Below are 23,007 nucleotides of genomic sequence, written 5' to 3' on the forward strand. Positions count from 1 at the left end.
ACACACACCCAGAGAGAGGAAGAAATGCAGAGACAGGAGGAAACACGGAGACAGGAGGAAACACGGAGACAGGAGGAAACGCGGAGACAGGAGGAAACACGGAGACAGGAGGAAACACGGAGACAGGAGGAAACACGGAGACAGGAGGAAACACGGAGACAGGAGGAAACACGGAGACAGGAGGAAACACGGAGACAGGAGGAAACGCGGAGACAGGAGGAAACGCGGAGACAGGAGGAAACGCGGAGACAGGAGGAAACGCGGAGACAGGAGGAAACGCGGAGACTGGAGGAAAAGTGGAGACAGGAAGAAACACGGAGACAGGAGGAAACACGGAGACAGGAGGAAACACGGAGACTGGAGGAAACGCGGAGACTGGAGGAAACGCGGAGACTGGAGGAAACGTGAAGACAGGAGGAAAAGCAGAGACAGGAGTAAACTTGGTTTAGGTGAAGAAGAAAGGTGGAGGGATAAAGACACAAGGATGTTGTTCTTCTCTGTCTCTGAAATGAGTGTCATTCACAAAGTAATGGCCAGGAAACCTGAAATGAACAGCACATTGGCAAAGTGGTGACAGAGCCTGAAACTTCAAAGACAGCACCACCACGGGGGACAGACTGCCACACACACACAGATACCCACACACAAACACACACACAGATACACACACAGATACACACAGACACCCACACACACACAGATACCCCCCCCCACACACACACACACAGATACCCACACACCCACACAAACAGATACCACAGACACACACACACAAAGTTCCCCCCCCCACACACACACACACTTACGAACCAAAGGTCACAAAGACACAGACATTGTTTGATGATCCCAGTTTTAACACACCCAGTGTTCAGTGATAAACCACTACAATAGCAGCTATGCCCCTGGCGGCACGAACCACATGATGTATGGTTAAGCGTCACTCATCACACACATGTAGGCTGAAACACGCACATACATTTATACACAAAACACACATGTAGGCTGAAACACGCATGTACATTCATACACAAAACACACATATGTAGGCTGAAACACGTACATACATTCATACACAAAACACACGTGTAGGCTGAAACATGGACATACATTCGTACACAAAACACACATATGTAGGCTGAAACATGGACGTACATTCATACACAAAACACACATATGTAGGCTGAAACACTGACGTACATTCATACACAAAACACACATATGTAGGCTGAAACACGCACGTACATTCATACACAAAACACACATGTAGGCTGAAACATGGACATACATTCATACACAAAACACACATATGTAGGCTGAAACACGGACGTACATTCATACACAAAACACACATATGTAGGCTGAAACACGGATGTACATTCATACACAAAACACACATATGTAGGCTGAAACACTGACGTACATTCATACACAAAACACACATATGTAGGCTGAAACACGGATGTACATTCATACACAAAACACACATATGTAGGCTGAAACACGGACATACATTCATACACAAAACACACATATGTAGGCTGAAACACGGATGTACATTCATACACAAAACACACATATGTAGGCTGCAACACGGACATACATTCATACGCAAACACACCCACACATGTGTTGGCTGGCGCACCTGCGTACATTCATACAGAAACACACACATACGTGTAAATTCATACACAAAGAAACACACACAAACCTGTACTGTATAACGTGCTGTATGCAATACTGTGGCGGGCAGAGTTGTGTGGATGTAAACATAGATCTACTACTGAGAGGCCTGTGTCTGTGGTGTGTCTGTGGTCGGTGTCTACTTGTCTGTCTTTGAGATGTATGCCATAGTCAATTAGGGAAGCCAGAAATGTTTTCCTGGACCAGGGCTGGATGACATACGGCTGTGATCCCCCACGTGTCAGTGCTATAGACGAACAGACAGTGGAAGTACACTCACAACTGGAGACAGCAGCTTTTGGTTTTCAGCGGTAGACAAAAGGAGAGAGGAGAGGAGGTGGGAGGGGTGGGGAGAGAGAGCAGGAGCATGCGGAGGAGGGAGCAAGCTAGCCTAGTTTTTTGGTTCTTCTGAAGGAGATGGAGAAAGCTTTTTTCCATTGTTCAGTCCAAATTGTCAGTAGCTTGCCTGGAATATGACATTATTGCCTGAATGACAAACAGGGTGATTGCGTGTCTGTCTGTGTGTACGGGTGTGTGTTTGTTCAAATGTTGATGCTTGTTGTCAAAGGACATTTTCACATGGTGTTGTTAATCAAAAAAAAAAACATTCACAACATACTCACGAACATAAACACACACACACAGTCAAAGTAAAATCCAGCAGCATGTTTTGACTGCTGAACCCTAGGAATGCATTTGTGTTTGGTCTCAATGCTAATGGAACAACAGTCTTTGATATTTGGGTATTAAACACATCAGCAGTTTTTGCCACTGATCAAAACTAGAAAGTGAAAAACATAATCAGCAAATAGTTCAAAATGATTTACAGATACAGTTGTGCTCAAAAGTTTTCATACCCTTGGAGAATTGGCAATATACACTCACCTAAAGGATTATTAGGAACACCATACTAATACTGTGTTTGACCCCCTTTCGCCTTCAGAACTACCTTAATTCTATGTGGCATTGATTCAACAAGGTGCTGAAAGCATTCTTTAGAAATGTTGGCCCATATTGATAGGATAGCATCTTGCAGTTGATGGAGATTTGTGGGATGCACATCCAGGGCACAAAGCTCCCGTTCCACCACATCCCAAAGATGCTCTATTGGGTTGAGATCTGGTGACTGTGGGGGCCATTTCAGGACAGTGAACTCATTGTCATGTTCAAGAAACCAATTTGAAATGATTCAAGCTTTGTGACATGGTGCATTATCCTGCTGGAAGTAGCCATCAGAGGATGGGTACATGGTGCTCATAAAGGGATGGACATGGTCAGAAACAATGCTCAGGTAGGCCGTGGCATTTAAAGGATGCTCAATTGGCACTAAGGGGCCTAAAGTGTGCCAAGAAAACATCCCCCACACCATTTCACCACCACCACCAGCCTGCACAGTGGTAACAAGGCATGATGGATCCATGTTCTCATTCTGTTTACGCCAAATTCTGACTGTACCATCTGAATGTCTCAACAGAAATCGAGACTCATAAGACCAGGCAACATTCTTCCAGTCTTCAACTGTCCAATTTTGGTGAGCTCGTGCAAATTGTAGCCTCTTTTTCCTATTTGTAGTGGAGATGAGTGGTACCCGGTGGGGTCTTCTGCTGTTGTAGCCTATCCGCCTCAAGGTTGTGCGTGTTGTGGCTTCACACATGACTCTGACCTCTAGCATCAACAAGGCATTTTCGCCCACAAGACTGCCGCATACTGGATGTTTTTTCCCTTTTCACACCATTCTTTGTAAACCCAACAAATGGTTGTGCGTGAAAATCCCAGTAACTGAGCAGATTGTGAAATACTCAGACCGGCCCGTCTGGCACCAACAACCATGCCACGCTCAAAATTGCTTAAATCACCTTTCTTTCCCATTCTAACATTAGTTTGGAGTTCAGGAGATTGTCTTGACCAGGACCACACCCCTAAATGCATTGAAGCAACTGCCATGTGATTGGTTGATTAGATAATTGCATTAATGAGAAATTGAACAGGTGTTCCCAATAATCCTTTAGGTGAGTGTATGTACCATTTGTTAAGAAAACAAGTGAGCAGTATGGAGGTATGTTTGTCTTTTTGTCGAAATATGTTGGGTATGTTTGTCTTTTTCAATCAAAAATAATTGTTTTAAAAGCAAAAACGAGGCTTCAAAGTAACAAGATGTTTTTGCAATTAAATATGTAGTAATACAGCGCCAAAAAAAATTAATCGCTATCAACCACAAACTGTTTTGGCTCAACTGCCCTCTTTGCTTGCTGTGCTTCTTTTTTTAGCTTTTGAATTATTTTTGTGACTGAAACAATGCTTCTCCATTGGTTATACATTTTTTGTGTCAGTTTGGCTACAACCAATACTGTTCAGCCATAGCGGACACTTACGAAGGAAAGTGTCTGATTAATCTCTGGTCGCATACTACATATACTGCCAGTAGCCTACGTACTTTGTGGGTGATGAAGTACCTACTGTTTAGTTTAGTAGTATGCCAGTACTAGGACGGATTGGAACATATTACCTCAATAATATTGAGTCTCAAAATATCATTTTGTCACGCATTAATTAACATCATGACATGTTTGAATATTTAGCTAGAAACCATTAATCATTGTGTTAAACTGACTAACATTTCTTAAGAAGTTTACTTCCAACACAAATGGCATGAACTGTGTGTCCTTTGCAGTTGGCTGTTTTAATTGCTTACAAGCCATTAATACTAGTATCTTACTACTTTACTACACAATTTTGGTTCTCAAAATATTTTTTGAGAATAAAATGCATTAATTATTACAACATATTTGATAGCATTTTTTGTACTTTTTTGCTTTCAGAACATACTTTCTTAATTATGTGTAGTGCCCCCTTTAGCATCAATGACAGTGTGCAGTCTTTTGTAATAGTTGTCTATGAGGCCCCAAATTCTTGCAGGTGGTATAGCTGCCCATTCATCTTGGCAAAATTCCTCCAGGTCATGCAAAGTCTTTTGGTCGTCTTGCATGAACCGCATGTTTGAGATCTCCCCAGAGTGGCTCAATGATATTAAGGTTAGGAGACTGTGATGGTCACTCCAGAACCTTCACCTTTTTCTGCTATAACCACTGGAGGGTCAACTTGGCCTTGTGCTTAGGGTCATTGTCGTGGTGGAAAGTCCAAGAGAATCCCATGTGCAGCTTTCGTGCAGAAGGATGCAAATTGTCTGCCAGTATTTTCTGATAACATGCTGCATTCATCTTGACATCAATTTTCACAGGATTCCCTGTGCATTTATAGCTTACACAACCCCAAAACATCAGTGAGCCACCACCATGCTTCACAGTGGGGATGGTATTCTGTTCAATATAGACCTTAACCCCTCTCCAAACATAGAGCTTATGGTTTTGACTATAAAGCTCTATTTTGGTCTCATCACTCCAAATACAGTGTGCCAGAAGCTGTGAGGTGTGTCAAGGTGTTGTTGTACATTTTGTAACCGTGCTTTTTTGTGGGATTTGGCGCTGTAAAGGCTTCTTTCTGGCAACTCGACCATGCAGCTCATTTTTGTTCTAGTATCGTCATATTGGGCTCCTTGAAACAACCACACTGTCTTTTTCCAGAGCAGCCTGTATTTCTCCTGAGGTTACCTGTGGGTTTTTCTTTGCAAACTTATGAGCACAACTGTATAAACCAATCAGACATAACATTATGACCAACTGTCTAATATGGTGTAGGTCCCCCTTTTGCTGCTAAAACAGCCCTGATCCGTCGAGGCATGGACTCCACTAGACATCTGGAGGTGTGCTGTGGTATCTGGCATGTGTGTAACTGATCCTTTAAGTCCTATAAGTTGCGAGGTGGGGCCTCCATGGATCGAGCTTGTTTGTCCAGTACATCCCACAGATGCTTGATTGGATTGGAGAATATGGAGGCCAAGTCAACACCTTGAACTGGTTGTTGTGTTCCTCAAACCATACCTGAACCGTTTTTGCTTTGTGGCAGTGCGCATTGTGGGGGCCAATGCCATCAGGGAATACCGTTGCCATGAAAGGGTGCACATGGTCTGCAACAATGCTCAGGTAGGTGGTACGTGTCAAAGTAACATCTACATGAATGGCAGGACCCAAGGTTTCCCAGTAGAACATTGCCTAAAGCATCACACTGCCTCTGCCGGCTTGCCTCCTTCCCATAGTGCATCCTGGTGCCATGTGTTCTACAGGTAATTGACGCACACGCACATGGCCATCCACGTGATGTAAAAGGAAACGTGCTTCATCAGACCAGGCCGCCTTCTTCCATTGCTGCGTGGTCAAGTTCTGATGCTCATGTGCCCATTGTAGGCACTTTCAGCAGTGGACAGGGGTCAGCATGGGCACCCTGACTGTTCTGCGGCTATGCAGCCCCATACGCAACAAACTGCGATGCACTGTGTGTTTTGACACCTTTCTATCAGTACCAGAAATTAACTCTTTCAGCAATATGAGCTATAGTAGCTCGTCTGTTGGATTGGACCACATGGGCCCTCTTTTCTCCCCATGTGCATCAATGAGACTTGGCCGCCCATGACCCTGTCGCTGATTCACCAGTTTTCCTTCCTTGGACCACTTTTGATAGATAGTGAGCACTGTAGAACGGGAACACCCCACAAGGTCTGCAGTTTTGGAGATGCTCTGACCCAGTCTTCTTGCCATCACAATTTGGCCCTTGTCAAGTTGCTCAGATCTTTACACTTGCCCATTTTTCTTACTTCTAACACAGAATGTTCACTTGCTGCATAATATATCCCACCCACTGACAGGTGCCATGATAACAAGATTATCAGTGTTATTCACTTCACCTGTCAGTGGTCCTAATGTTATGGCTGATCGGTGTATATGACACAACATATTTGATTGCATAAGTATTTACACCCTCTGCTACAACAGAATGAGCTTTGGTGCAGCCAGTCGTCTTTATAAATTGTGTAATTAGTTGGAAGATGGAAGATGGAATGAGATGGAATAAGGTTCAATGGTTTGATTAGACCGTAATAGAGCTTTTTGGCCTCAACACTAAGCGTTGTTTTAGGTGGCAGGAACTACTAATGGAATCCATTTTGATTTGATGTGGAGAATTCCAAAGGGGGTGAATACTTTTGAGACCCACTGTACTCCCCCCCCCCCCCTCCAGTTCCAGTGTTCTACTTCAGTGATGTTGAGTACCACGTGGACGAGAGTGAAGGTCACGTGGAGGTCAGGGTGTTGAGGACAGGAACGGATCTCTCCAAGGCCGCCACCGTCACTGTGCACTCCCGCAAGACGGACCCGGTCTCTGCCGAGGGTAGGCGGCAGATGTTGTTGTTGTGTTTTTGTTGTTGTTGTGTTGTTTTCATGTCGGTTGTCCTGAGGATAAAGAGAAAATAATTTAAATGATTTGAGTTTGACTCAAATCAATATTATATCAATATAATATTCATAAATCTTTTTCTGCATTTTCATCACTCTCTTGTCTCTTCTTATTCCCTCCCTTTCTGTTCCTCCCTTTTTTCTCCTCTAGCTGGTGTAGACTATGTGGGGATCGGTCGTAACCTGGACTTTGCTCCGGGAGTCAGCCAGCAGACCGTCAGGGTGACCATCCTGGATGACCTAGGCCACCCTGTACTGGAGGGACCAGAGACCTTTGACCTGGTCCTCCGCATGCCGGTGGGTGGCATTCTGGGAGAACCGGCCGAGGCTCATGTCTACATCAACGACTCTGTCTCTGACCGTAAGTTAGGACGTTGCCGTGTCATCACAGCTGAGTTCTTCTCAAATAGCAGACAGTTTATTTTAAATGAAACTCTCGTCCTGTCTTTCTACGTGACTGTAAATGGGGAATAAAATAACAGTATTTCTATGATACACTGAGCTAACTGTTTATTGATTGGTTGTCGGTCCCCTCAGTGCCCAAGGTGCAGTTCCGGGAGGCGTTGTATATGGGGGAGGAGAGTGATGGTCGTATCCCGGCAACTGTGCTCCGTAGTGGTGACATCAGCTACAAGTCCACTGTGCGATGTTACACCCGCCAGGGGTCAGCAGAGGTCACCGCCGACTTCATAGAAAGACCAAACACTGACGCCTCCATCATCACCTTCCTACCAGGTAACACACACATCACCCATTCAGATGACACACACACATCACACATTCAGATGACACACACACACACACATACATCACCCATTCAGATGACACACACACACACACATCACCCATTCAGATGACACACACACACACACATCACCCATTCAGATGACACACACACACACACATCACCCATTCAGATGACACACACACACACACACACATCACCCATTCAGATGACACACACATACACACACATCACCCATACAGATGACACACACACACACATCACCCATACAGATGACACACACACACACACATACATCACCCATTCAGATGACACATACACACACATCACCCATACAGATTACACACTCACCAAGACCTCCCAACACACTCACCAACACCTCTCAAAACACTCACCAAGACTTTCTCAACACACTCACCAACACCTCTCAACCCTTGTGCCTGTCATGAGAGAGTAGAAACACTGTGGCCTTTTATACACACAGTCTCACCCCTCCCTCTCTCTGTCTCTCTGTCTCTCTGCCCTCCGCTAGGGGAAGTTGAGCAGAAGTGTGTGTTGTCTACACTTGATGACACACTCTATGAGGAGGGGGAGGAGCTTAGGCTGATTCTGGGGAGCCCCACCAGCGAATCACCGTTCGGGGCGTCGATTGGAGCGCTGAATGAGACCACCATCCTGATTAAAGATTCTGCTGATAGTAAGAGAGGGGAAAGGAGGGAGGAATCCGGGAGTTGGACAATAAGTAGAAAGGGTGGAGACAGTAGAGTAAAAAAACTCCCTCATGCCTAACAACTTGTACTTGTTTAACAGCTCTCATCGCTATGGCAACATGGCTTGTATATTACATTTAGTGGTATTTAAAATTCTAATCTCCTACCTTGTTATTTCTCGTATGGTAATTACTTGTGTTGGGAAATAATTACTGTAATTTAACATAATTAATTATAATTGCACATATTTACAGGACAAAGAGTCACTGTGGTTCAGAGTCTGCGAGTGTATGTGTGTGTGTTGAGTGATTGTTTAAAAAGGCCTCCTAAACACTACCCGTTTTCTCCACCTTTTCATCTTGCCCTCCTTCTCCCTGACCTCCAATCCCCCTGCCCCCCTCCTCCCCTCTCCAGAGTCCATCATCAAGTTCGGGGAGACCAAGTTCAGTGTGAGTGAGCCGAAGGAGGCGGGCTCTGTGTCCGCTGTAAAGATTCCCGTGTTGCGATTGGGCGATACCTCCCAGGTGTCAGTGGTCCGTGTTCACACCAAGGACGGGTCAGCCGTCTCGGGCGAGGACTACCATCCTGTTTCAGAAGGTGACCACAGACTGATTCTTGTTTTGCGTTTCAGTCGTGGCGAGGGAACGAGGGGGGAGAGGGTCATTGTCTGTGTACAACATCTAAAGCCCTGTGTCATTGTACTGAGAGTGTGCTTGTGCCCTCCTTGGGCATGTTGGCGCCGTTATTACAGTATTTATGCACTTAATTCAAACCACAGTGGTGGACGTTAAAATCAAAGTTGCATTTTAAATGTAATTCATGTCCCCCGATACAAGACTGAGTCTGGTGAGAGCGGTTTTAGTTTTGCAGAGTTGTCATTTTAAAAAACATTACAGAAGAATCTGAAATTAGATGTTATTCAGATTGTTAGACTGCTGGTTCTGCTGAACACATCTTTAAGCCTGCACGTTTAATGTGCCTCATCCTCATGACACCATTTTAACTAATTAGTTGCGATGTCTGTGTGGTATTTTTATGTGGTTTTTACTATGCTGCTGTCTGGGCCAGGGGTTTTTCTGGGTTACTCGATTAGCATGAGGAAATATACCATTGGTTGGGGTTGGTTTTTGTAAATTGCCAATTTGCAAAAGTAAAGTTTGGTTCAGAGACACTAGTTTAATGGTTGTAAAGCGAGGGTTGGGTTAGTGTTAGGATGATACGGTTTAATGGTTGTAAAGTGAGGGTGGGGTTAGTGTTAGGATGATACTGTTTAATGGTTGTAAAGCGAGGGTTGGGTTAGTGTTAGGATGATACTGTTTAATGGTTGCAAAGTGAGGGTTGTGTTAGTTTTAGGATGATACTGTCTAATGGTTGTAAAGTGAGGGTTGGGTTAGTTTTAGGATGATACTGTTCTATCTCACAAGGTCAGGTTACCTACTGGGCAGAGAAATAAGACACAAAGAGTTTAAATATACAAGATAATGATGTGGATGGATGACAGCTGTAAACTCTACTGTTGCGTATGTGTGTCTGTGTGTGTGTGTGTGTGTCTGTCTGTCTGTGTATTGTAGATGTTAAGTTCAAGAAGGGGGAGACGAAGCACATTGTAGAGGTGGAGGTGTTGTACGATGGAGTCAGAGAGATGAGAGAAGCCTTCACTGTCCACCTGGAACCAGACTACAACATGGTGGCTGAGACACAGGTGAGAGACTCAACATCACTACCGGAACTACCTGTCAATCAATCACACCTTCACATACACCTGGATCTTCCTGTCAATCAATCACACCTTCACACACACCTGGATCTATCCGGTAAATCAATCACACCTTCACACACACCTGGATCTACCTGTCAATCAATCACACCTTCATTTATACCTGGGACTACCTGTCAGTCAGTTACACAGCAGAACATTGAGGAGACCAACAGTGTTTTCCCAGTAATATGGTGTCCCTCTGTAACCCTGCAGATGTCCAAGGTCATTGTGTATATTGAGGAGACCAACAGCATGGCTGATGTGACCTTCCCCTCACCGCCTCACGTGGTCTCCCTGCTGCACTATGACAATGACGGCAAAGAGAACCTCCACCCTCCTGCTGGCTACCCCGTAGTTTGTATCACAGTAAGTCTGCCTCCGTCAGTACGTCACTGAATATCCTCAAGAGTTGGGCTGTCCCCACAAGCTGGTCTTTGTCCTCATAAAACCAGTCGGCTTATGTCCGCAGAAGTTGGTTTGGGTCCCCAACTCTGTCATTCTCTCATTCTTTGTCCCCACAATTCATCAGTTTCCTAAAAAAAGTATTTATGTGTCCATCTCGCCTTTGTTGCCCAACTTGTCAATTTGTGTCTCTGTAAATCTATCCATGTCAGTCTGTAGGTTATGGTCCCCACATGTCAGTCTATAGATTATAGTCCCCACAAGTCAGTCTGTAGATTATGATCCCCACATGTCAGTCTGTAGAATATGGTCCCCACGTGACAGGCTGTAGAATATGGTCCCCACATGTCAGTCTGTAGAATATGGTCCTCACATGTCAGTCTGTAGAATATTGTTCCCACATCTCAGTCTATAGATTATGGTCCCCACATGTCAGTCTATAGATTATGGTCCCCACATGTCAGTCTATAAATTATGGTCCCCACATGTCAGTCTGTAGATTATGGTCCCCACATGTCAGTCTGTAGATTATGGTCCCCACTTGTCGGTCTGTAGTTTATTGTCCCCACTAGTCAGTCTGTAGATTATGGTCCCCACATGTCAGTCTGTGGATTATGGTCCCCACTTGTCAGTCTGTAGATTCAATTCCCCATATGTCAGTCTGTGGATTATGGTCCCCACATGTCAGTATATGTCTCAAGCAGTCAATTCCTTAGTCAGTCTGTGTTCCCACAAATCTATATAAATTCCAGCACATTTTTAACGACCCGGCAAGTCATTAGGTTTTTGTGTGTTGGTCTGTCAGCTCGTATCAGCTTCTAGGCCAGTTAGTCAAGGGCACACCTGTCAGCCCTTGAGTCACCTAAAGGTTATCTGGTTTTCACATTGCCACACTCTGTACTGGCGCTTACCCTGAATGTAGTTTGCATCCTCATGTATAGTTTTGTATTTCTTGTTTGTTTTATTATTATCATACATACATGAATAGAACTCAGTCAGGTTTACATACATGAATAGAACTCAGTCAGGTTTACACACATGAATAGAACTCAGTCAGGTTTACATACATGAATAGAACTCAGCAGGGCTCCAAATAAAAAATCCCCTATAGGGGAAAAAAATAGGCACCAAATTTTTTTTTTTAAGAGCCACATAACAATGCACTTACTTTTATTCACCTTGTTGTGTGCATGTCTCTCCTCTTCTGACTTATGAACTATATACAGTCAAATTTTAAAAAAATACGCAGAATCACTGCCACTGACCATGATTATGTCCATATCACTTGGCCACTGAGTGTAGTTTGGCCGTCTCCTCTTCTTTTTTGCAGAAAGCCAGCGTTTGACACATGGTTCAGGATCAAACTGTTCAAGTGATGGGCCTTCAGTGCTGATCCTGATCAAATCTTCCAAGGTTGACACATGGAGTGAATTGCGTACTTTAGATTTGATCCTGTTTTGAGCTGAAAAACCACGTTCACACTGAGCAGCTGAAATTGGTAGGGCAAGCATTATCTCAACTAGATGCAAAACATTCTGGAAATCTGTGCAGTAGGGCTCTTTTGTTAGTAAGACTTCCCACAAGCTGCAATAGGATTTATCTGAAAACTGTCCTTTAACAAGGGTTTTCAACAATCTCCATTCTGCCTGTACAGCAGTGATGTCACATCCATATATATATAGCCTAATCCGTAGGAAATGTGCATTTCTCTATTGCGTGTTCACTAGCCTACTGCAAACATCGCAAGTCAGTAGGCTATCATCAACCTAATCTTTGCAGCCAACAGAAAACACTTGTTTATTAATAAACAATTAAAATGTCTCATTGCAAACCATAGACAATAGCATATAAGAGGCGCAAACAGAGCGGAAATTTCAGGCGCGGCTCGAAATGGCTGTTATTTCAAATAGAGCAAATTTTAAACTAATCGGTTAACCGGTTTCAACCGGCTAATGAGGCTTGGCGGTCGGTCAAGAACATTTTTAGTTTTCGCCATAGTGGATGGGGGCCAGACTATGTACAAATGAATCACGTTAACAAAACAAATTAAGCGATAGGCTACTGGTTATAAAACATGCACGTACGATGAAAATGTTACAATCAAAGGGAGTAAATTTGTATTGTCGCCAATGGTGACCTTGGCAGAAATTTCACTCGCAAATAAATATATTTGGTCGCAAATGCGACCATTTTAGTCGCAGTTTGGAGCCCTGCTCAGTCAGGTTTACATACATGAACAGAACTCAGTCAGGTTTACATACATAAACAGAACTCAGTCAGGTTTACATACATGAACAGAACTCAGTCAGGTTTACATACATGAACAGAACTCAGTCAGGTTTACATACATGAATAGAACTCAGTCAGGTTTACATACATGAACAGAACTCAGTCAGGTTTACATACATGAACAGAACTCAGTCAGGTTTATATACATGAACAGAACTCAGTCAGGTTTACATACATGAATAGAACTCAGTCAGGTTTACATACATGAATAGAACTCAGTCAGGTTTACATACATGAACAGAACTCAGTCAGGTTTACATACATGAACAGAACTCAGTCAGGTTTACATACATGAATAGAACTCAGTCAGGTTTACATACATGAATAGAACTCAGTCAATGTCACAAGGCAGAGAGCTGAATAGGTTTCACGCCATATCCTGTAGATTCCCCTGATGTGTTAAGTTCTGAGTTTCCAAGGTGAATGGCTGTTTTTGCTTGCATGTGCGTGCGTGTGCGCACGTGCTTGGTTGGCTAGCGGGACAGTTAACATGAGAAGTTCTTGTCAGAGATTCAGGTGTTGAGTGCAGAAGGAGACACGAGGGGATGAACTGTCAACACATCTACTAAAATATTGACTGCACCGCTTGACTGCACATCACCACATTTTGAGTGACGCATGCATGCATGCGTGCGTGCATGTGTGTGCACATGCTTGTGGGGGATGTTTTTTAAACTGTAGTCAGTTTAGCAATATTTAAGTACATTTCAATTGGGTTTCTTCTATTATTCATCCATTTACTTTCTCCCCGCCGTTATTCTTCTTTCCTGCCCTCCTCTCCCCCCACCCTCCCTCAATCCGTCGCACCACGTCTCCCGCTCCTCCTAAACACCCCTTCCCTACTTCCCTCCCTCCAGGCCTGTAACCCCAGGTACTCTGACTATGACAAGACGGGCTCCATCTGCTCCAGCGAGCACATTAACGACACTCTGACGCGTTACCGCTGGCTCATCAGCGCCCCCACTGGCCCAGACGGTGTCACTTCACCCATGAGAGAGGTGAACTTCGATACCTTCTTCTCATCCTCCAAGAAGATCACTCTGGACTCTGTCTACTTCCAGGTAGGGAAGGAAGTCATTTATATTTTTTCAGCAAACTGTGTATATGAATAAATGACAGTAATTTACTGTGATTGATCTCATAATCTTCATGTAAGGATGAAGACGTATTGTGTGTTATTGTAAGCTGTGCTTGACTTGGAATTAAGTAAATGATGTGTTGTCTTTTTTCCAAGTCAGTGTTTTAGATCAAGGTGTCACAGATCATACCGGTCCCTCAAATTACCACAATAACTATCAGCCCCTCTTTTCTGCAGAGCTGCTGGTTGTGCCGGCATTTAATCCAACACCGAATCACACCTAAGCTTTTCAAGGTCTTTTCCTGTAGCAGATTTTTGGCTACAGTGGGGTTAGAGTGGGGCTCTGGTGGTGTCCAGTAGCTTTTGCCACCTTTGAAAATATTGATTTAATTAATACTTTAATTAAAACAGCATTAATACGTGTCTTTATTAAATGATTCACAACTCATTTGAATGGGAACCAAATGCATAAGGTTGGCTACTTCAATGCAAGATCGTTAGAGATTTTTCCCTAGCATTAATCAGGGGAGATTTGAGCAGCCAGTTGTCCAATTACTTTTTGTCCCCAAAAATATGGGAGGCTGTAGTGCTGTAATTTCTACACGGTTTAGGGTTTATGGACATAAATACCCTCAAATTTAAACGGGCAGTATGTGCTTTAACCTGTCAGTTAAATCCATTATGATTGAGAGCTGAGTCAAAACAACAAAACGTTTGTCACTGTTCATATATAGGATTGAATAGTGTGTGGTTTGTAGTATAGAGCACTTAACTACTACACACTAATCAGTACGGACTGAGTCCCTCTGGCTGGAAATACCACTTTGACTTTAAATGCAGCAGATGACAGTTTGGATGTGAAAACCATTAAAAGTACATTATTTGCTCTATTATGTATAATCTGTTTCTGAATGAATATTCATCAAAAGAAAATTGTGGGAATGGACTCAGTCAAAAGGTTGAACATTTTAAAGGAGGGAAGGTTCTGTCACTCTCCGTCTTTTTGAGTTATGGGTATTGACGCTATCGAGTTGAGTTTAGCTATGTGACCAAGTTAATTACTAATGTGATTGAGTTGAGTGTATTGATATAATAGAGTTGACTCTGTCGATATGATTGAGTTGACTGTATCGATATGATTCAGTTGACAGCCTTTAGATTTCCTTTTATTTTAAATCTTTAGATTAATGTTGTTCTGGAGGTGACACAATATTATTGGGATCTCATTTGTTGGATTTGACCTTGACATTTTTCAGGAGAGGGTTCACTGATGCCATCACAATGCTTTTATTGTCCACAAGCCTGAGAGTTTCTGCTATTTGGTCACCAAGCCAGAAAAAATGACTGCTTTCATCTAAGCATAAATGTCAGTGGCTGGCTGGAGTTTGCTCAATGTCATCAGAATTTTGATTGAAATCCGTTTTCTATGGTCTGTTGGAAGTGCAGGCTTACTGGCATGGATTTGGCATTGCATTGTAGTTTAGACTTGGTGACCCCAAGATTAAACCAAGTACTACAATTCTTGATTATGTCATGATTATGTCAATTCAATCTTTGGAGAATTCTGACTGCAATCATGTGACTGAGTTGACAGTAATGATGTGATTAAGTTGACTATAATGATATGATTAAAGTGACTGTAAATTATTTGATTGTAGTGACTGTAACGTTGTTATTCAGTTGACTCAAGTTATGAGATTGAGTTGGCTGTAACAATGCAATTACTTTGACTGTACAGATGTGATTGAGTTGACCGCACTGATGGGATTGAGTTGACCGCACTGGTGTGATTGAGTTGACTATACTGATGTGATTGAGTTGACCGCACTGATGTGATTGGGTTGACCGCACTGATGTGATTGGGTTGACTGCACTGATGTGATTGAGTTGACCGCACTGGTGTGATTGAGTTGACCGCACTGGTGTGATTGAGTTGACTATACTGATGTGATTGAGTTGACCGCACTGATGTGATTGAGTTGACCGCACTGATGTGATTGGGTTGACTGCACTGATGTGATTGAGTTGACCACACTGGTGTGATTGAGTTGATCGCACAGGTATGATTGAGTTGACCGCACTGGTGTGATTGAGTTGACTATACTGATGTGATTGAGTTGACCGCACTGATGTGATTGAGTTGACCGCACTGATGTGATTGGGTTGACTGCACTGATGTGATTGAGTTGACCACACTGGTGTGATTGAGTTGATCGCACAGGTATGATTGAGTTGACCGCACTGATGTGATTGAGTTGACCACACTGATGTGATTGAGTTGACCGCACTGATGTGATTGAGTTGACTGCATGGATGTGATCGGGTTGACTGTACTGATGTGATTGAGTTGACTGTACTGATGTGATTGAGTTGACCGCACTGATGTGATTAATTTGACTGCACTGACAGCCAGTGTGTCTCCATGTCTCCAGGCGGGCTCCAGGGTGCAGTGTGTCGCCAGGGCCGTCAACTCTAATGGAGACGAGGGTCTGGAGCTCAGCAGTCCCACCACTACTGTCAGCATGAAGGAGGGTGGGCAGATCAATTCGTCAGACCATGACTAAACAACAACCTACAGTTCAATTTGGGAGATCACTCAGTCACTTAAGTTTTAGTCCAACAGCCTTACCATCTAGTCTATATACTTATGCATAGATTGATTGATAGCGTGGTACCCCTTATTTTCGGCATAGCCAACAGCTGTTTGGAAATATCTTCTTTTACAGTGTAATAATTTCATCAAGTAGTCAATGTTTTGTGATTATTGGGGACATAAGAATGTTAGCTAGCATGTTATCAAATAGCATATCTGAAATGTCTTTGGAAATGCAGAAACAGACAATCTTTGATATCAAATGTGGCTGTTTAAGCATGTTAAATAATGTCTTGAGGCGATTCAGCGTTTGTCTACCAACATTACTGTCCAAAAAAAAAAGTTGTTCTGGTTATACAATAGTTGAACTAAATACTTGGGGGGATTTATAAGTTCTACGCTTTGAAAAATCAATGGTTTTACATCATATGAATGTTACAAGTAAAACCAACCTGCAGAACTTACCCAGATTCCTGCTGGTTTCAGATGGATTTTCTAGCACAACTCAAGGGAAATTACAGTTTTTCACGATTGCTAACAAGCATCGGTCAATACTGGAGTCACAGTGTCAAAACTCTTCACACAGTCAGCAAAACAGAAGTGTATGTGGACCAAACTGTGAATCATTTTTCATTTCCTTCACACAAAAAGCATTCAATCAACACATTCTCCAAAATCTTTCCTCATTCATACTCCAACATCTACAAAACAATATATTCACAGCACGTTTTTTCAAATGCTTACACACTCTTCCCAAAACTGTTAAAAACACATTCAAAACAGAATGATGGAAACTGCAGTAACCAGACTGAAATAACCTAGTGACCATTCATCAAAAGAAACCTAGTGACCATTCATGGCTTGAGTTCTGTAATTTCCTGTGTCTCCAGGGATGTGCCAGCCTCGTCGAATGGGCACTGTGGGAGCGGAACCCTTCTCCTCCAAGCTACGCTACACCGGAGCAGACGACCCACAGCACCCCAACCTCATCAAACTCATTGTCACCATGCCACACATTGATGGTAAGGTCACACACACACACAGATCAGTGACAAACAGTGAACAATCTTTTTTTTATGAAACATCTAATAGTTAAAATTATGAAATGCTGTTTCTGGGATCATCATCAGTTGTCATAAACCACCAGGTATTGGCAACCTGTTCTCATTAGTTGGGAAACTATTGAGAGTAAGCGGCAGACTGTATTGGCAAAAATATTTTCTACATTTTTAACCAGCACCGCCGAGGAGGGATGCTAAAGTAATTACACCACCTAAAAATGGTGCCCTTTGCTGGCTCTAACAGCCGCCCAATCGGCTCTAACAGCCGCCCAATCGGCACTAACAGCCGCCCAATCGGCTCTAACAGCCTCCCAATCGGCTCTAACAGCCGCCCAATCGGCACTAACAGCCGCCCAATCGGCTCTAACAGCCTCCCAATCGGCTCTAACAGCCTCCCAATCGGCTCTAACAGCCGCCCAATCGGCTCTAACAGCCGCCCAATCGGCTCTAACAGCCGCCCAATCGGCTCTAACAGCCGCCCAATCGGCTCTAACAGCCGCCCAATCGGCTCTAACAGCCGCCCAATCGGCACTAACAGCCGCTCAATCGGCTCTAACAGCCGCCCAATCGGCTCTAACAGACACCCAATTTGTTAGCTACCTGCTCTCGTTAAGCATATGGAGAGTCTTGTGCTGTTTGACCAAATACACTATAGTTTTTCAGAGAAACATTTACTGACTGTCAGCAGGATAGAAAGGAGCACTCATCTCATACAGCACTGAACCAGATGACTGATGGCTGGCCAAAAAAAATAATAGTTTATGCTATATTGTTAGACTTCAGTTCAGCCTTTGTTATTGATCACAATTTGTTGTGTAAAACCCTTTCCAGCCCGAGCGGAATCTTCGATCTCTTTATTGATCAAGAGCTGTTGTTGTAATAATGAGTATAATTTGGTGTGGCAACAATTTAAAAACATGACACATCTTAGAGAAAGCTTAGAAACAGCCCTTTTAAATCAAATGAAACACTATAGGAACCCAGTCAATGAACTGGTGATCAGTTAAGAAATAATACCTGTGTAAATCTTTAAAAAAAAAATATATATATATATATATGTTTATATATATATATTATTCTTTTACCAAACAAATAGAAAATAGATGAAAACTTAGAGAACATTGAATTTTCCTTGTTTTGTAAGGTTTGAACATCTAAAATCAGAATAGAAATACCTGTTACTGTTAACAAGTTACAGACGTATAAGTGGGCAATTTCGTTTTTTAAATCCTATGGAATGTTCACTGACCATAACCTTCTTATCTAAATATTATATTGCAACTTACCTTCACCAAAATGTCTTACAAATAGCATTTAGTCTTCCATAATAAGGAAAGATATAAACAAGTTAAAGTATTATTAAAATACTTTTTTCCAACTTTCTTCTGAACATCTTGGCCTGTAGCCTATTAATTTAAAACCAAAACAATTTAAAAAGCCACGTTTTCCAAGTTTTATACAGTCTATTTACAAGCCCTAAACATGTCAAAGCAATGAGAGTTATGAATCCAATATGCTAACAGGCTGCCATGCATGATGTATATGATGAGGAAAGGAAAACATACAAGTGTGAGGAACATGCTGGAGCTGCTGTTCTCAAAATTAACTGCGTATGAAGTAGTTGTGACGGTGCTGATGGCTGGTTGGCCAGCAGTACGAAGCAGGGCCAATGGGGAGCTAAAAGAAAAGACCAGAAGGAGTTGAGGAAGATGAGGTGAGGCCATGGTGGAGTTGGTCTTAGATGGGGCAATGGGAGGCCAGGGAGAGATGCTGGGTAGCTGGCAGACCTAGTGATTAGGGGAAAACAAGTGGGCAGCCATCGGTGTCAGTGACCTGTTCCTCTGCATATGCCAGTAAGCATCAACACCTTCATCTCCATCCATCTTTACCTACATATACAAAATATTTAACAATATATATATATTTATATAACAAATATATATATATAACCCTTTCACACGTTCCTTGAATCTAAATAGGCTCATAATTATAAAAACTATTTAGTAATGTAATAGTAAACTGTCTAATTGCATTAACAGTGACATACTGTAGTAGAAATATAATGGCCAGGATGGAAAACCACGTCAGACTGTTGTCTAGTTTGTAGATATATTTTACATTGATGGCAGCTAGTTATGTATTATCAGACATGCTGTTTCTACAACAATATTTACATCATAGTGACAAAAAACATGATACACTCCTCATGAATTAGATATGCAAAACGTTAGAAGGATGATTTACTAGCAAGCCAGCACTGAAACAGAAAGTGAATTATCTCCCATTCTGGCTTGGTTTTTAGCTTGCGGCTACATTGTCTAATTGGCTAAGTTTGGTGTATTTGCTTGCTCAAACTGGTAACAAACTTAGCTTTGTTACTGACCCATTGCTGGGCACAAACATTTTTGTTCATTAACATCGTCATGTAAAGAGAAATAGCCACATATTCATTCAGAATCTGTTTAAGTGGTTAGCTACTAGATCATGCTAAATAGCTTCCGTCAAGCTAATTTAGCAAACGTCAAACTGGTGGTCATTCAGCCCTGAAAATCGACTTTAAAAAATTAAAAACAATAATCTATCAAGTGATTCTATTAGTAAAAACACAAATTCTAAATATGTGATTGGACAGCAGAGATATTAAGAGTAAAACCATCGGAATTAGGATCCCGGAATTAGAGCGCTCTGGATGGAAAGGGTTAACAAACTGACTTGTGATAGTTACTTGACCTGTCATTAGATGGTTGGAGAGTCACTTATCCAGTAGTACTGAGAAAGTGTTCTACAATGGAAGCATTTTCAATGTCAGAGAAAAGTGGGTCGTCCCTCAGGGCAGCTGTATGGGGTCGTCCCTCAGGGCAGCTGTATGGGGTCGTCCCTCAGGGCAGCTGTATGGGGTCGTCCCTCAGGGCAGCTGTATGGGGTCGTCCCTCAGGGCAGCTGTACGGGGTCGTCCCTCAGGGCAGCTGTACGGGGTCGTCCCTCAGGGCAGCTGTACGGGGTCGTCCCTCAGGGCAGCTGTACGGGGTCGTCCCTCAGGGCAGCTGTACGGGGTCGTCCCTCAGGGCAGCTGTACGGGGTCGTCCCTCAGGACAGCTGTACGGGGTCGTCCCTCAGGGCAGCTGTACGGGGTCGTCCCTCAGGGCAGCTGTATGGGGTCGTCCCTCAGGGCAGCTGTACGGGGTCGTCCCTCAGGGCAGCTGTACGGGGTCGTCCCTCAGGGCAGCTGTACGGGGTCGTCCCTCAGGGCAGCTGTACGGGGTCGTCCCTCAGGGCAGCTGTATGGGATCGTGCACCTGCCCCAAACACACACACACACATATTTATCAGAGAGCCTTTTTAGAATAGAACTATTGTTGTGAAAACAATTTCATTTAAATAACATTTACATTGTATTTAAATAAAACATTAGATTCACACTAGATAATGAGAAACACTTGCTTTGTCAGAGGGTAAGATGTAACAGAAGCAGACATGGCGCTTTGGCTTGACCCCTGACCCGGAAGGAGTATAAACCGTCTATGTGGCTTACCTGGTTACTAACATGACGCTCCCATTGAACAAGTTCTGTTGCTGGAGATAGTAGATGTTTTGAGGAGCCAACGAGATGTATTCAGTTGCTTCCCAGCTCTGACATTTTTCTTTTACTGATTATTTTTATGGGGTCAGAATAACTTCAACACTCAAATGTCACGGCTCATTCCTCTCTAATACACATTGAGCAAAACATCGTCTTTAGACCTCAGTAACCGCAGGGACAATCTGTTGGGAAATTACCTAGGAAGGTGACCTGTGACCCATTTACACTATAAAAATATGTGGCAATATCTTGTTTGCCTAAATAACACTTTTGCAGTGTATAAACTCTCTAAATGAAAATCTAAACATTGAATATTATAATTCAGTCAAATAAATATATTTGTATAAATCGGGTCCGGTATAATGTCTCAGGGCTTGTTTTAAATATTTACCACTGAGCAGTCAGTAACAAATAACTTCCACACCACCCAATCCCTTTGTTCCCCTAAACAAAGTTAAACCACGCACAGACACACACACACACACACAGGCAACCAATGGTTATAAACTCACATTTGTCACCCAACGTTCTCTCTTAACCCGCTATCTTCCCAACCTCTCCTCACCCTCTCCTCTCTACCTCCCCCATCTTTTTCCTCTCTCTTCATAACCCCACCCCCCACCTCTCCAACCCTCCTCCTCCACCAGGTATGCTGCCGGTCATCTCCACCCGTCCTCTGTCTAACTTCGAGCTCACCCTCGGCCCAGACGGCACCCGCGTCGGCAACCACCGCTGCTCCAACCTGCTCGACTACACCGAGGTCACCACTGGTCACGGCTTCATCACCGCGGCGACGAGGAACACGGAGAGCGTGGGCGACACCTCGCCCTACCAGTACAGTGCCCCCATGAGGGGAAATGACACATTGCGCTTCTACAGGAACCTGAACCTAGAGGCCTGTCTGTGGGAATTCACCAGCTACTACGACATGTCTGAACTCCTCTCCATCTGTGGAGGGACCATCAGCACGGATGGACAGGTGAACTGTGTGTGTGTGTGTGTGTGTCAGTTAGTGGATGTCTCAGTTTGTTCAGCTGTGTGTGTGTGTGTGTCAGTGTGTGTGTGTATGTGTCTGTCAGTTAGTGCATGTCTCAGTTTGTTCAGCTGTGTGTGTGTGTCAGTGTGTGTGTGTATGTGTGTGTCAGTTAGTGCATGTCTGTGTTTGTTCAGCTGTGTGTTTGTATGCGTGTGTGTGTGTGTCAGTGGATGTCTCAGTTTGTTCAGCTGTGTGTGTCTGTGTTTAACAGAGCACTAACAGTGCAGAAAGACAGATTTTACCTCACCTTATGCTCCTCACAGACAGATTTTACCTCACCTTATGCTCCTCACAGACAGATTTTACCTCTCCTTATGCTCCTCACAGACAGATTTTACCTCACCTTATGCTCCTCACAGACAGATTTTACCTCTCCTTATGCTCCTCACAGACAGATTTTACCTCACCTTATGCTCCTCACAGACAGATTTTACCTCTCCTTATGCTCCTCACAGACAGATTTTTTCTGATTACATTCTCTCTGTGAGCTATTTGTTCTGTTCTGTTTGTGTTCTGCAATATCCTCAAATTGTCAGAATAAATTCTGTCAGTCAGATTACTGTGTGTGTGTGTGTGTGTGTGTGTGTGTGTGTGTGTGTGTATCTGGATGCATGTAAAGGGTTTAATAGCTGTTAACAACATCCTCTGACACAGCAGGGAAGTCTTGCCTCTGTGGGGTCTGCCCTTTCCACTTTCTGATTACCTACTCTCTGTCAGTCCTGTTTGTCT

General features: G+C 43.3%; 1 protein-coding gene across 1 annotated transcript in view; it reads left to right on the plus strand.

The window, feature by feature from the left end:
* The window catches only part of frem2a (FRAS1 related extracellular matrix 2a), a 114,668-nt gene that overhangs the window by 84,365 nt on the left and 7,296 nt on the right, over positions 1-23,007 (plus strand). Inside the window, exons 8-18 of the mRNA XM_029121246.2 lie at positions 6,811-6,960; positions 7,177-7,386; positions 7,563-7,760; positions 8,303-8,467; positions 8,895-9,077; positions 10,052-10,182; positions 10,453-10,605; positions 13,788-13,991; positions 16,441-16,540; positions 17,492-17,623; positions 21,890-22,221. Coding sequence (XP_028977079.2) covers positions 6,811-6,960; positions 7,177-7,386; positions 7,563-7,760; positions 8,303-8,467; positions 8,895-9,077; positions 10,052-10,182; positions 10,453-10,605; positions 13,788-13,991; positions 16,441-16,540; positions 17,492-17,623; positions 21,890-22,221 — 1,958 coding nt within the window. The remainder of the gene's footprint in view (positions 1-6,810; positions 6,961-7,176; positions 7,387-7,562; positions 7,761-8,302; positions 8,468-8,894; positions 9,078-10,051; positions 10,183-10,452; positions 10,606-13,787; positions 13,992-16,440; positions 16,541-17,491; positions 17,624-21,889; positions 22,222-23,007) is intronic.

Source organism: Esox lucius, chromosome 7 (genome assembly GCF_011004845.1).
Source record: "Esox lucius isolate fEsoLuc1 chromosome 7, fEsoLuc1.pri, whole genome shotgun sequence".
NCBI lineage: Eukaryota > Metazoa > Chordata > Actinopteri > Esociformes > Esocidae > Esox > Esox lucius.